Raw genomic sequence first — 15347 nt, 5'->3', positions numbered from 1 at the left:
AATTCCATCTCAGTCAACTATAAATGCAAAATAAAGATATGGATAAGCACATCCATCACTGTCAAATATTCATGCCATCATCTTTGTTTGGCACTGTTCCCTCGTATGCAAGGGCAGTTACCTTACGAGGTGCTGTGAAAAGCAAATATTGCCATCGTGTGGTAAGCATTAGGAACAAACCCATCCTTCTGCCTTGTTTTGTTGTGTGGACTTTTATCCAACCATCCAGCACAGAAGGCACAGCACCCATTGCTTGAGGAGCTGCACCCCTGACACCATGCAAAGCCACAGGCAGTTTGAGAGCTTTCATCACTTCTAAGGAGCAGCACAGGAGCCTCACACACAACACGCTGTCAGGTGAAGTTACCCAAAAACCTGGTACATTCTACTGTTTCTCTTTCCTCCAGACTGTAATCCAATATAACTTAACATCTCCAGATGCTTGAATGCAAATTCTAATCTCGATTTGCACTGTTTCAGAGGGTTTTCTTCCTCAGTTACACCATTCACACCAATCATGTGTTTGAACTCAATTTCCAGAGGCATAGAACTGTTGTCTCAAACTACTTTCAAGTGCCTGAGGAAACATGCCCAGTTTTAGTTAAAAGAACAACCAGGCACATAACTATTGATGAGCATTCATTTTTAAAGGCACACATCATCAGCCTACTTGACAATATACGAATGCATATTTGACAGTGTCCTTGAGGGTCTTACAACCTTCATTTTTCAATATTCTCCTGCTTCCATTTTATATTTGACTTTAAAAATTACTTCCCTTTGTACTACAAGAGAACTCAGATCTACAATTTCTTCGTTCAACATGAAGAAAGAACATCCCCTGCCAATAGACCACACCTGAGAAAGCATGGAAGATGCTGACATTTAGAGACGCAGGTATTAAAGTGTAAAGACTAAATAAATTTGAAATACTGAATTCATGGATTATTTTTTAAGTCATGTCCCTTTTTACTTAATGGTTTTGATTAAGTAGTGGCAATTGTGTGCTGCATAGTTTAAGGAACTTAAGTGTATGGTACTGATACAAAGTATCAACTTCAAACATACTGAAGAGCTGACAGGCTAAACAAAACCATCCATTTGCATTTTGTTAATAAACCACTCAGCACAACTGCATGTTTTTAGACATTTGTGATGCAGAAGTATCCCAGGTCACTGCTCACAGACTACCAAATGATGTCTGAGGATATGAACTACCTTGAGTTACTAAAAACATCAATATTTCAAACTATCTTGGCTACAAAGTACTGAGCACAGTCTGCATGGTCAACAGAATGTGACAAAAACATTTCTGTGTGCTCCAGAGAAACCCTTGAGCCCAACACCTGTAATATTAATAAATGAGACAGACAACAGAAGTGAACTTGATTACAATTTAGATCAGATCTTTTACCACTTGTCATTTCTGAAGAATCAGAACATGGACGCAAAGTGATACAAAGCTAGAAGCTCATTTTATTTCTGTTTCTTCTCTGTCTTCTTGACTTTCTTAGTTGTCTTCTTCTGGAGCTTCTTAATTTCGTGCTTAATGATCCTGTTTCTCTGTAAAAACAACAAAAAATTAGAATTAATCAAATGGAAACTACAACAGTTCAGAAGTATTATTCCTCAACTTCAGTTCTAAGCTTTCAGATTCTGCCCTTTCCAGCAATAAGCCTTTGCTAATCTGACTGTATTTTAATAAGTCAAAAGATTTACCACGTATTACATTTAAAATGTCAAATTCCACCTAAAACTGATCTACCAAGCAGTAAACTTGGCTCTGGCTGATCCCAGTATTCCATGTGTAAGGAGTTTAGTACAGAATGAAATACTAACTGTATCCAATAGAGAACATCTCATTTCAGCAGCAGGTAACTCCTCAGCTATGACTCACAAGACTGACACACAGGCCAAGTGAATTCAAATCTGATCAATGACTGACCAAAGAAATATAAAAAATTCAAGGCACCCCAATATTTTTTGTTACTCTATAAGCCAAGCCAACTATAAAGGCAAGACTACCAAGGATCTCCATATGACTCTAAAAGTAAAGTTTAAAAGCATTAACCCTGTAAAGAAACTACACTCAAACACTTACCATTTTCTTTGCCTTCATAACCTTGTAACGATCGAAGTCAGTCATTTTGGCTTTCTGTTTGAAAAGAACCAATCATGAGGCTGTGCTACATATCCATGTAAGTTATAGAACTCAGCACTTTAAAATGTTCCACAATTAACTCTGATCCCCTCCAGACTGGGTCTAGCTACTCAACTGGAATTAGTTCACTACAGAAGGCCTTCACTGGGATGCAGTGATTCAAGAAAAAAAATGGAGATTATAGAAATGACCAAATAAAACCAGTTCTTACAGTACAAAGACAAGTTAAAGCTGATAGACAGCAATTTTTCATCTACACTACGACCACTTTTAATCCTAGCAAGAGTAAATACATAATTTATTATACTAAAACTAATTTTCACAAGCAGAAGCAGTAAGAAGTGCATTACACATCCAGTTAAAACCCATACCTTTTCTCTGGCTTCAATCTTCTTTGCCCATCGTGTGGCTGCCCACTTCTCATTTATATTCTCCTTCTCCCAGGCACGACGCACACACTTCTGACGAGCGCTGTATGAAAAGAGCCAAGTAGCTGTATTGATTATCTGTACAAACCGTTCTCTCTGATGCCATCTGATCCAATTTCACACAAGGGACGATCATCCTTCTCCATTCCTTCAAATGCAGAAACCAACCCTTCAGTTTAAGTCAATTATACCACAGGGATGCATGTGGCATTCAAGTTTTGCTATGTATGCTTTGCTACACTCACACTCCCAGCAATGGATCCCATGGTTCTCAATCAAAAAGCAGCTCAGATAACAACTACATCAGAGTTCAGCCTCCTAAAACTCCATGCAGCTCTGCAAAGAGGGAATGTATTTAATGTCTGAAAGTGACATGAGTACAGCAAACACACAGCTGCACAGTACTACTGCAACTGCTTCCACTTACTCCTCATATCCCACTCTTAACTGCAAGCTGCCCAGGTCACATTGTATCCCATATACTCCAGCAGCAGTTATCAAACAGTGGTGATAATGGAAATCTACCCAAACTCAGCTGTTATAACACGGTCTGCACAATTTTAGCTGCATATACACTGTAAGTTATATGAACATCTCTCATCAGATCAGGCAGCGACAATGTTTTATACAGGCAAAAAAATAAAAAAGCAAAAAGCAAACAATTCACCTATGCGGGAACTTGAGAACAAAGTCAGTCAGCTGCATGCATTTGAAGGGCATGGCTTGTCTCCTGACACCACTGCAGGGGCCATCAACGAGTGCCTGAAAAAATGAGTTACTTTTAAAAAGTGTTTTTTTTTTCCCATCATACTCCAGTTAGTTTCCTAATAATTTAGGAACTTCACCTTGATACCAATACTTCAAATCAAGATACATGTTATTCAGATAAAACCAGAAATGACATCTTGTGCATACAACCTAAACCTTACAGATTCATTTTCGTCGCTGGAAGAAAAAAAAACTTAAAAAACACACCCAATAAGATCTTTTTTCAACTCTTCAGGATAGAGGGATCTTTTCATATAGTGAAAAGAACCTGTCTGTCAGGCATCAGTGCCATTCCATTCAGAGGTTTCAGCCTCCAAGCGGCATTTACTCAGCCTCTTCTTTTCTCAGGAAAGATGGGAGAGGGTAGCTTGCTACCAAAAGTTTAAAATACAATAACAGCTGTTCAATCCCATCTGTGTCAAATGCTTACTCCCTTGAATAATCACCGACAGGAAACTCCCTTTAAGCTCTATATACAAGGCCCGAGCGCTCGAGCTGTTCACAGAGAATGAAGACGACAAAGGCACGGCGCTGTGGGCTGACCCTGTTCTGGTCGATAACATCCACGATGGCCACCAGCTTGCCAGCATGCCGCCCGAAGGAGACGAAGGCGATTCTGCCGATCTCGACGAAGCGTTTGAACACCTAGGGGCAGAAGGATCGGCACGAGTCAGCACTCAGCGCCTCCACCAGCAGCTCCCCGTACCCTCCCTTGCCCACAGGCTCCAGCCCCGCCTGGAGAAGCGCTCGAGGAGAGCCGCTTGGCGAGGCGGCGGCACCCCCAAACGCCCCTCACAAACTTCCCCCCACCAATCGCAACCCAACGGCCACGCGCGCCCCGCTCCGACTCGTGTCAGGCGGCCTGCCCCGCGCCCTGCTCCCCGGCCGGCCCCGCCGCGGGGCCAGGAGCAGGGAGGCCTCCACCGATCTCCGCAAGCAAGCGGGAAAGACACGGGGAGGCCCCGCCGGCGCCAGGCCCCGCCGTCGGTCCCGCGGCCGCACGCCCGCACCATGATGGCCGCCCGCGAGCAGAAAGGGAAGGGCGGGCCCCGCGCCGGCCGGAAGCCGCCCTCGAGTCGCTACCACGCATGCGCGGAGGCCACATTGTGCTCTCCCGACGCAGCGCGCCTGCGCAGAACGCCTTCCCCGGCTCGAGGCCGGTCGGGAATGGCGGCGTGCTAATACGCATGCGCGGTGGGCGGTGCGGCTGCGTGTTCGGGACTTTGCGCGCCGTCAGGGCGTGGCGGAATGGCTCCGTCAGCTCGCTGTTCTGGCTGCGGTGGAGGCATATGGTGATGCAGACGTACGTGTAGTTCACATTCTGCAGGATTTTATTCTGTAAGCATTAGCCAAAAACGTGCTCTGGGAAAGAAGAGTGTAAGCAAAGTGCACCGCCGAGCACTAATGGAAAATAGGTCTGACCTTTATTCTGCTGTCTTCTGTCAGCAGTGAGAATAAAGATCCCTATCTAAAGTGGGGTCTTTATTGTTTTTGTTTCTAGAAGAAATCCGAGCAAGTAAATAACGCACTTAATTCACAGAGTGATAGAATCCTCAGAGTTGGAAGGGACCTTTGAAGGTTATCCAGTCCAACAGCCCTGCAATGAACAGGGACACATGCAGCTACATCTGCTGCTCAGATCCAGCCTGGCCTTGAATGTCTCCAGGGATGGAGCACTCACCACCTCTCTGAGCAACCTGTGCCAGTGCCTCACCACCCTCACTGTAAGAGACTTTGTCCTCACATCTAACCTAATTCTCGCCTCTTCAAGCTTGAAACCACTTCCCTTCATTCTGTCGCAACAGACCCTGCTAGAGAGTCTGTCCCCATCTTTCTGGTAGCCCCCCTTTAGATGCTGAAAGCCTGCTATCAGGTCACCTCAGAGCCTTCCCCTCCATGTTCTCTTAATTGATATATTTATTATGCAAATGCCTGGGGAACTGATCATAAAAACCTTGACGAGCACTTAACACCAGCAGGTATTTTTGAAAGTCCTGTCCAGAATATCACTATAACATATATGTATCATATGCTTTACAATAGCAATGTATTAATGCATGTATTAATGTCTTTACCAGCATGCTCTAGGTCAAGTCAGTCGAAGATGCTGTCTTTTGGATTCTTCCATTCTGCAGTGATCTGGAAAAATATTTCTCCTTTTCCTTATTTGATGAACCAAATCTCTGTGGGACTTTGTAAGAGGAAGGAAGGGAGACAACATAAACCTCTGGAATTTTGAACAACCTTTGCATGTTTTATGGCAGAGAGACTCAAAGTCACTCCTGACTGTGCTAATGACTTGGGCTGGGCCTTACCATCAAACAACAAAAACATCTGAGAGCACAAATGCAGTGGTATGAAAAATCACTGCTAAAGCAGTGATGGAGTTACAGCATCAGGGGAGAAAGGAAGAGCAACTGATGTCATCTGGCTAGACTTGTGCTGTCTGTTTGATGCTGTCCTATATGACATCCTGGTCACAAAAATGGAGAAGAGTGGATTTGATGGATGGACCACTGGCTGGATAAGGAACTGGCTGAACAGTCTCACTCAAAGAGTTACAGTCAACAGCTCAGTGTCCAAGCGGAGACCATTGACAAGTGGTGTTCCTCAGGGATCAGTGCTGGGACTGGTGTTATTCTTGGATTTACAAAAGTTTTCTCCCTTTAGTACACTTTTAAAACTCTACAGCTAGCCTGCAGAAATGTTGCCAAGCAAGCAACTCTAGATACGGCCCATGTACTCATACAGCATTGTGTAATGTAGATAGCACACAGAAGAAAACACTGGTAACTGAAGGTGAGCACTGTTTGTGAGACATTGCCTTCATTATAATCCAAGTGAATACAAATTGGTACTAAAATAACAGAATTTTAAAAATGAATAAAAACTCCCTGATTTGGGGCATGATTATCACACTGTGGCTTTATTTACTTCTTTTTCTGTCCTCTGAACTTATCAATGTTCAATTATGCCATGCAGTAAAAGTTACTGCTTTCTTTTGCATGCTGCTTTATGAGGAGTTTGTCACTGTTGCCCACCCTTAAGTGATGCCTGCAGGCACATCATCTCTTGTTGGTTTCTTCTGCTTCTCCACAGCTGAGATTTTGTTCTGTTATTACATGCTCCTGTTCCTGATGCCTGACAAATCTCTTTCTAAACAATCTGTATCATGACCTACATCAATATCTGGGAAGTTCCTCTTTTTGGCACACAGCCTTTCAGATCTATATTACAGCAGTGTACCTGAAGTAAGCACTGAAAGTGTCAGTGACCCTGAAAGAAATATGAAGTGTTCAAAAATAGAAGTTGTTCATATGTATTGTATATATATTCAGATTTACATGCTTGCACATTAAAATAAATAAATAAATAAATAAATTGGGAGTGGCTTGGTTTAAGCATTGTTGTTTTCTCATTGAGAATATAGATTCTGGAGACAATGAGCACTGTCCACTCCAGAAACTCACAGATGAGTTCTGCAACTTGCAAATTTATATCACACAGCATTTCAGCCTTTCTCTGCTTCTAATAGGAATAACCTGTCTGCCAAGGTGAAAATACTGATATTTGCAAAAGATGGGAAAAAAAAAGTACAGTTGGCTTAGCTTTTCACAATTTATTTGTATTAATCTTTGTAAGCAAGCAGTAAAGAGTACAAAAAGATAAATAAGCTGTAGTTTGTACATGTTCCCAAATCCCGTTCACCTCATTGGCTCCCCACCAGATCTGTTCAGTGGTAGATGTGGGGAAGTTACACCTGCTGATCAGGTTCTGACTCATACATGGGGGAAGATTTGCATCTCCATTGCTCCACCTCTCCCCCAGAAATAACCACGACAGCCAGGGACAGCCAAGCTGCCTGTGTCCAAGCAGTACTTTTTACCTCTAACACTGAATGGGGATGATGCTGCTGACTGGGAGGAAGCTGTAAGCTGCAGTGGTGCAATTGGCTGACTGAAGTTCAGTAGTTTCAGCTTTCCCTGTCAGCTAAAACTGACAGGTGACATAAGACTGAGTTCTTAATTGACTAGCTGTCATACTGATTCAGTAAGGACATTATATACATAGGGAGAAGAGGGCACAGATTGTAATTCATGGAGAGAGAGATTTTTTGAATAGATACTGGCTCTATCCAAGTATATCTGTAAGACCAAGTGAATTTTTAATAATTTCACTTCTTTGTTAGCTGCTCATGGGCTTTAGCCAGTGAGCAGAAGATGCTGAATATGGCAGTCTCACTTTTGGTTTACACTTTCTCATACTGAAAACTTCAGTGCAAGAACTGAATAACCATCCCTTCAGAGAAGCTATGATGTAAGCAAGGGAAACTTCCTGCAGAGGGAAGCAATCCTGAGAGGCTGGAAAGGGAGGAATATATCAGTATGTCGACAGCAGCTCTTTGTAGGGCATTTGGGGGAATATGGTGGGTGTACAGAGCTCCATGTAGGTAGTGAATCTGGGCAAAAGGAGATGGCAGAAGGTTGGAAGGGAAACAGAGATGCTTTTTCTCTTCCTGCAGAAACAGCACAGCAATTCCCTCCTTCTGCCAACTCCAAAGCCCTAAGGATATGTCCCCCTCATAAATTCAGAGATCATGTTAAGGCGGTATGAAGAGGAATAGAGACACTGTACAAAGGGAGGAGATGGCAGATGACTTGGCAGAAGTCTTTTCCAAGGGTTAGTTCAGAAGCCAGCTAAGGAAGGACAAAAGACAGACAGGGGAAGGAGGCATTTCCATGAAGGACACCTTGAGCATCAGGTAAATTTGTACTCCAAGATTTAAGTGGGTAAGAATTAGAGGTTTGGTGTAGAATGCCTGAGCTTTAAAGGAAGGCAACTCTTAAGAGCATGAAGGTAGTTGTGGTCCCAGTAAAGGTTTGGAGTTAATGCCACTGACAAAAGCATCTGCTACATATATCCCAGTGGTGCTGAAAGAATGCTGCAGCCAGGACAGTAGAAAGGCTGATAAAGGCAGCTGAAGGCAGCAGCTGTGACTGCAGCTATGTGGTCTCAAACCCATCACATAAAGGCAGTTCTTCTGGCCTGCAGCTTGCCTCCTAATCCTCTTAGCCTTGAAGGAAGTGCTGAAGTTTTTGCCTACTCATATTAATGCTTCAGAAGATCCAATACAGTTGAAATAATATGTATGTGACAAGCTGGCACTTACTGCATCTGAGATTAGGAGGAATACAGGTCAGGAGAAGAAAATACCAAAAATGTTTGTCATAGTTATTACAGAAAAAAAAAGGACCCTGAAAACTCTACAGGCTTCTGGAGGTAATTATGAGACACTGAAAATTAGGTTCCATTACTGAAAAGATTTTACTTCTGCCTTCAAAACAAATCTAAATGTGCCATAACAGAGGCATTCTGAGATCTTTGTAGTGCTAAAAATATAGTTCAGCTTTAAGATGGGCTTGACAGTCCTGAAAGATGTTGGCAATGTGTTACACCCTAACATGGTGGGGATCAATTGTTTGGAATAGCAATAAAAACAATTCAGTCCCAGCTGTGCTGTTCCCATCAGCTCACGTGATTACCCAGTGCTTGTTCCACTTTCAGAAGTGGATTGTTTGGGGGATTTGTGTTAGCAGCACACACAAGAACAGCCTCTATGTTCTCTTCTCTCACAATTTCTACTGACTCATTCTTAAATTTTATCATAAACAAGTGCTGCCATTGATCAAATGCATCATTTATCAGGTGGCACCGAATTAATGGACAAAAATTCATATGTATCTGACAGAAAGACACTATAAAAACATGAATAAGCAAAGCAGCATGCCTGCCTGTGCTTTATCTGCTTAACGTTGGATACACTAATTTTACAGAAACAACTGCCAAAATATTTCAGAAGCACTCCAGTTCACCATATCACAGACTCCTTTGTGCCTCTTGTCTCCTTGATTTATGCTTCTGATCTTTTCAGGACTTACCACCTGTCTTTAACTATGTTTTTCAAATATAAAGTTCCACATAACTTTATAGGATTATGAGTTTTTTGGTCAGTCTTCAGGTAAGTTTTTTCATTCTGGAGTAAATACATATTCCACATGACTGATAACCTTCTGACTACGTGACACAATACACAGGTAAACAAGGAAGAAAAGACACAACAGTGCCAGAACAGCGAGGAAGATGAGGAGCCCAGCAAACAAAGAAGGTTTCAGAGGTAACTGGATCAGCTTGCCTTCTGCTGGAATCATGTTGGTGAGGCTCAACATGTAACCAAGTGACCATGCTATGCTGCTGTTACCAACCTGAAATACAGATAAAAGAGTCCTATTCCCATGTACTTTTCAGTCAAAGAAAAGAGCTGAACTGCTGATGCTGGCAACTGTCTCTTAAGTTATCAAGGAAAATTGCCCTTTTTTCAGTTCAAGAGGATGCTAATAAAATTGATCACAAGGATGGGTGATATACAAGCAGACAGCCAGTTGTTATGGGCTTTTATGTGCACAAAACATATTTTTAAAGAATCAGCACTAGTGCAAATTCTTAGAATCACTCTCCTATTGTAGCCAAATCCTAGGATGTTATTTAATTCAAGTAAATAAAAAACTCACAGTCCAACTGACATGAACAAAGAGGCTAGGGTAAATTTAATGTTAATGAACAACTTTAAACAGTCCTGCTGGTGGTAGGAGACTACAAGCACCTATAATATTGGTCATTTGTATAGTTGTGTATATTCTAATAACTTTTGTTTAAATAATGTAGAAAAAGCTCCATCAACAAGAACTGAAATACAACAGATTGAGCAAAGCAGTAAGATGGACTAAGTTGATTTTTCATTGATGAAAGAGGGAAAACCTCTCATTATGGGGTTCAGAACCTTTGCAAATCATCTAGTTCTTCATCTGGCACAGATCTTAGCATTGTGTTAAGGTTCTTAAGCTTTCACTAACTAAAAGCAAATATCCTTTTATAGCATGGGCCAGAAAAAAACCTCCACACTTCTCAGTATACTCTCTTGGAGGCAACTGTGCTGTTATTCTGGGATAGCTAGTCACATTAGATGTGACTAGTTTTAGCTCTTTGAGGGGCATATCTGATTAATAGATGTAGTCTTTCTTTTGGACTTTCACAATTACCCTGGTGCAGACTGTAGGTAGCAAATAAGCTTTTGGGTTTCCATTTTGCTCAGTATTTTTATGGTCTTGACTGAAGACAGAAAAATATTTCTGGGTTTGGTTGCTCCCACCTGCAGGGGGCAACAAAACATATGTTTAAAAAAAAAAAGAAAAAAAAAATCCACTCCTTACAGCTTCAGATTAAGATCCCAAAGTAAGCTTTGCTGATTTCCTGGTAGAAGGGCTAAATATGATTTGATTCTTTAGTACACTAGTAATAGAGTATGACTGTTCAGAAAAAACATTATTTATGATTTCTCAGTGAAAGCTTGTCAGCATACCTTGCATTTGAGAACTCCCTGCATGAAGATCTACAACCATTCATTTGTTGTTTTTGCACACAAGTGCCAAAACATTTCCAGACTCAATGGAGATCAAGAGACAACGTAGGACAAGGTTTTACAGTAACAGAGAGGAAAAGATGCAGTCACAAACCACTGCAGGAACTATATTTCCTGATGTAACAGCCAGGCTTACATAGTGGGCAATGCCTTCTGAACTGAAAGCAAGGATTTCTTAGCAGCAGCTTTAGAATGAATGTATAATACCACTTCATCCCAAGTATTCTAGCTTTTAGGAGGAAAATCAGAGGTCAGGGAAGAGTAGTGTAGGTATTACACAAACATGGTTGCAAGCCTTCTGTCTTCCATATCCAAGCCAACAGTCCATCAGTATAAATTCTTATTCCAGAAAACCAGATTACAGCACAGGTGGATGTGCCATCTGAGGATGATGGCTGCCCTAGTTGCTTCATCCCCTGACTACAAACTATCTCTGCCCATTTGCCCAAGGCTCTGGCAGCAAACAGAAAGGTTGGAGTTCTCCTGTTCAGCCCATCAGGATTAGCTCACTGACCTTGTCTGGAGAAGAGTTACAGGCCTTAAGTGAGCCAATACTTTAACTGGGGCAAGGTTAAAAATATAGTATTATTTGATATTCAACACATTGTTAATGCTTTTTAAAAACATAGCCAGCATCACCAAGTAATGATGCAGCCTCTGGAATCAGGCTGAAATTGGCACTGAGGCTTGAAAAGTGGCTTTGTTTTCTGCATAACATTTGACAATCATCTATAAAGGCTGTTTGCAACCATAATATTTTTGTTGGCTGCTGCATCTTCTGTTTTCTTTTAGACATCCTTGGGTTAAAATTTATGAAGAAACAATTATTACTCACCTCCTTTTGAAAGTGTATCTGTGGCCAATTTTCTGCATCAAAGTTGTAGCCATGTACAAGCAAGTAATAAATAAAATTGGCTGAAAAACAGTAGGATCTAGCATATATTTCTTCAGATTTAGGTAGCATAAACTGGAGCTGAAAGCACATTAAAAAAAAAGTACATCAAAAAAAAACAATTAGTTTTTTTTTTTTAAAAAAAAAAAAAAAGAACCCAAACCAACCAGAATACTTTGGATTCTAATTAAAATGCATTAGAAACAGCAAGTAAAACTGTGGACAACTAGAAGGAGATTTAGAGTGAAAACACCATGATGGTGAGACAGCTTATGTGGTAAAAAATAATCAAAATAAACATAAAACTGTACATAAATGATCAAGGATGTTATCCTTCCTAAATTTTCCATGTCATCTTTATGGTGTGGTTAAAACTGTGGTAGTAAACCACAGCCACAAATCTCTTTAAGAGGATCACAGAGTGCACCTTCTGTGTGGCAGTCAGCTACAAAGCTGCGATGATGGTAAATTACAGTAGGAAATGCAGCAAAATGAATGCAAAACAGGGAGCTAGTTTGATAATCTGAGGTACTTCCCTTCAAATTTAATACAGGTCTATCCATTTATCCTAGTTTCACACTAACAGCTGAGATCAGAACAGAGCATGAAGAATATTACAGGAGTAGAAAAACACTGAGTTAAATCTCCATCAAAAGGACTGCTCTCTGGATGTCAGTTTTGACCTAAGATGCTCATTTTGAAGATGAGTATCAGCTGGAATTCACAGACCCAAGCGAAGTGCTTTGAACTCTCAGTTCCAAGTTCCACAGTTATGAGAAGAGCAGGACCAGAGTATCACAGAATACACAAAGCATCCCAGACAGATGAAGTAAGCTGGAAAATGAAAAACTGCTGGGTGAAAACAGTGCAAAAGAGGTCATGAAATGCCAATTGGGGCCAATTTACTTTAGTAATTTTAACAATTTTTTACCTTTTCCTCATATGAACTCTGTGGGGACAATAGTGAAACATTAATTTGCCTTCCACCAGTACAAGTTCTTCACAGCCAAAGTTAGCTCCCATTTAAGTCAAATTACAGCTATACTGCATCAGCTCTGTTGCACTGTGGACTTGCTGATAAATGTAGAATACAACTGTTTGCTACTAAGCTGACATGATACTGCTGACAGTGTGAGAGATCAAATTATGTTGTTAATAAATATCTAGATAAGTTTTGTTTTAAAGTTTAAATTGGCCTGTTTTATCAGCCTTCTAAATGCTTCCATCATGGCAATCTCCAATTCCCTGGAATAAATAAATTTACACCAAGTATGAGGACTGCTTTGAAAGTATCACAGAATCACAGAATGGCCAGGGTTGGAAGGGACCTCAAGGATCATGAATCTCCAACCCCCCTGCCACATGCAAGGGCCACAAACCTCCACATTTAATACCAGACCAGGCTGCCCAGGGCCCCATCCAACCTGGCCTCGAACACCTCCAGGGACGGGGCATCCACAACCTCTCTGGGCAGCCTGTTCCAGCACCTCACCACTCTCATAGTAAAGAACTTCCCCCGACATCCAACCTAAATCTTCCCTTCCTCAACTTAAAACCATTTCCCCTTATCCTGCTGTTATCTACCCTTCCAAAGAGTTGACTCCCCTCCTGTTTGTAGGCTCCCTTTAGGTACTGAAAGGCTGCAATGAGGTCACCCTGCAGCCTTCTGTAAGTAATGCCTCTGATTTGAAGCATGGTGGGAAAACATGTTAATATTGACAGAGACCTGAAGAGTTTTGAATACTCAAACAGTCCATTTTCTTTCTATATCTTATTCACGGATACAAAAAAAAAAAAAAAAAAGAAAAGAAAGAAAAGAAAAGAAAAAAAAGGCGCACTTACCTGGGCCCAGCTTTGTGAACAGAAAAACCACATACTTGAATTGAAGTCAGCTAGAGAAAAGTGTCCAGTTAAATTCAAAGCATTAATTGTATAGTAGAATCCTGAGAAAGCCTATAGAAAAGGAGCAGATGAAAGGCCTTTTCATCAGCAAAACTTTTAGAACTACTGAAATCAAAAGCAAGAAAGTTCAAAAAGAAATGCTGATTTGAAAACCTACCACAAAATTCCCTTTAACTTTTGGTTGATGGATTCCATTGAATGGACAGTCCTCCTGGTTTCTGCAAGTAGTGAAGTTAAACAATAATGAAACCATCTCCTGACACAGACCTGGGTCTCCTGTTCCATGGAAAATTACAGATTGGTTTGGGTAATAGTTTGCTGGTCTCAGAGACTGTGTACAAAGACTGCCACAGAAGTACTTCACTGTTAAGGTAGTCTCATAATTCCGAGGGTAACATGGATTATCCACACTGGAACTGGTGCCTGACTTCTGAAGAAAAACAAAGACTACTCAAAAGCATGAAAGACTTAATGTGACGATAACTGCAGAAATCTTTTTAACCCACATACAGGTGTTCTTGATCTCTTCTCTGTCATGGCTGAACACTGTAATCCATATGGACTCTTTTTCTCAAAACCAGCAAAATCAGCAAAACACTTACAGAACTTGTTGAGCTTTTTTTGTCTGATGTTAGAAAACTCAGAGCAATATTTAACAAATATGAAGATCTTAGAAACCTAAGTGCTTTTTGGCCACAGCGACACAAGCTTTTACTGGGGTCTCCAAACTCCACCAAAGGGAAGAGATCACAACCCTAAGAACCTGCTTAGACAATTACTGTAACAGCTGCAAGAGCAGCATAGCAAACGGTCTTAAACAGACCTGGAGCAACAATGCTAAAAGCCTTTTCTCAGCTTCATCTCTCCCATAACACTGGAAGCTGTGAGTGTAGACATTGTAGTCGTAACCATACAACTTCACTTGCATGGTGTTATTGAAGTTCTCCTGAGAGTCCTCTGGGATAAAAGAAATTTGAGTGGAAGCTCCTCCAAGATCCAGTGCACCTATGGTCTCTTTTCTGTACGGATGGACCCACATCCTCCAAAGGTTTCTCTACACATAAAAATAAAAACAAAGCTAATTAGAAATATCATCTGATTGTTCTCCCTTCAAGCTCTTCTACTTTTAACTTAACTTTTTTTTAGATTTCCCCTCCCTCTTCACTTTTTCCCGAAACTTTCCTTCACTTTTTCCTGAAAATCTTAGCTCTGAGGAAAACATGCAGATGTTGTTTTTAGGTAATGAGAAGTATTCCCACAGAGCAAAGAGTCTGAAAGATGGAAAAAGTAATACAGCATAGCTTTGAACACTGAGGACAGCACAATAATCAAAGCAGAGAGGAACGGAAGGCCCTATATGTCGGCCTGACCCTACCCGTAGGGAGGTGTGCTGCCTCCCTGGGGCAAGGGTCAGGGACATTGCTAGGAAACTTCCTGGTCTGATTGGCCCTTCTGATTATTACCCATTATTGATAGTTCAGGCTGGCAGCGATGAAGTCGCTGAGAGAAGCCTGAGGTCTATCAAGGAAGACTTCAGGGGACTGGGGCGGGTAGTTGAAGGAACGGGTGTGCAGGTAGTTTTTTCTTCCCTACCTTCAGTGGCAGGGAAGGATACCGAGAGCATCCAAAAAACCCGCCTCATAAATAAATGGCTAAGAAGTTGGTGCAAGCACAGGAACTTCGGTTTTTTTGACCACGGGGCAATTTACTCTGCGCCTG

General features: G+C 41.4%; 2 protein-coding genes across 8 annotated transcripts in view; both read right to left on the bottom strand.

Moving 5' to 3' along the window:
* Positions 1-1380: 1380 nt before the first annotated feature.
* Positions 1381-4478, bottom strand: RPL14 (ribosomal protein L14). The gene is made up of 6 exons (XM_031590278.2): positions 4368-4478; positions 3901-4002; positions 3257-3351; positions 2533-2632; positions 2102-2155; positions 1381-1563 (listed from the first exon to the last, which is right to left on the bottom strand). The coding sequence occupies exons 1-6, from the start codon at positions 4368-4370 to the stop codon at positions 1477-1479; spliced, it is 441 nt and encodes a 146-aa protein (XP_031446138.1). The 5' UTR covers positions 4371-4478; the 3' UTR covers positions 1381-1476.
* Positions 4479-5441: 963 nt separating this feature from the next.
* ENTPD3 (ectonucleoside triphosphate diphosphohydrolase 3) overlaps positions 5442-15347 on the bottom strand; it is a 28089-nt gene continuing 18183 nt past the window's right edge. For 3 of the 7 annotated variants that reach the window (XM_031590279.2, XM_090142478.1, XM_090142477.1), the window contains 5 exons: positions 14452-14682; positions 13786-14058; positions 13569-13679; positions 11670-11807; positions 7109-9620 (listed from right to left, as the gene is read on the bottom strand). In XM_031590279.2, coding sequence (XP_031446139.2) covers positions 9387-9620; positions 11670-11807; positions 13569-13679; positions 13786-14058; positions 14452-14682 — 987 coding nt within the window. In that variant the 3' untranslated portion in view covers positions 7109-9386. Of the gene's footprint in view, positions 6634-7108; positions 9621-10454; positions 10565-11669; positions 11808-13568; positions 13680-13785; positions 14059-14451; positions 14683-15347 lie in introns of those variants that run through there. The other 4 variants (XM_090142480.1, XM_090142481.1, XM_090142482.1 and 1 more) reach the window with 4 other exon arrangements.

The sequence above is a fragment of the Phasianus colchicus genome, chromosome 6 (assembly GCF_987193195.1).
Source record: "Phasianus colchicus chromosome 6, bPhaCol1.hap1.1, whole genome shotgun sequence".
Classification (NCBI taxonomy): domain Eukaryota; kingdom Metazoa; phylum Chordata; class Aves; order Galliformes; family Phasianidae; genus Phasianus; species Phasianus colchicus.
Note: the sequence above shows the minus strand (reverse complement) of the source record. Positions and strands in the feature narration are given on the sequence as shown.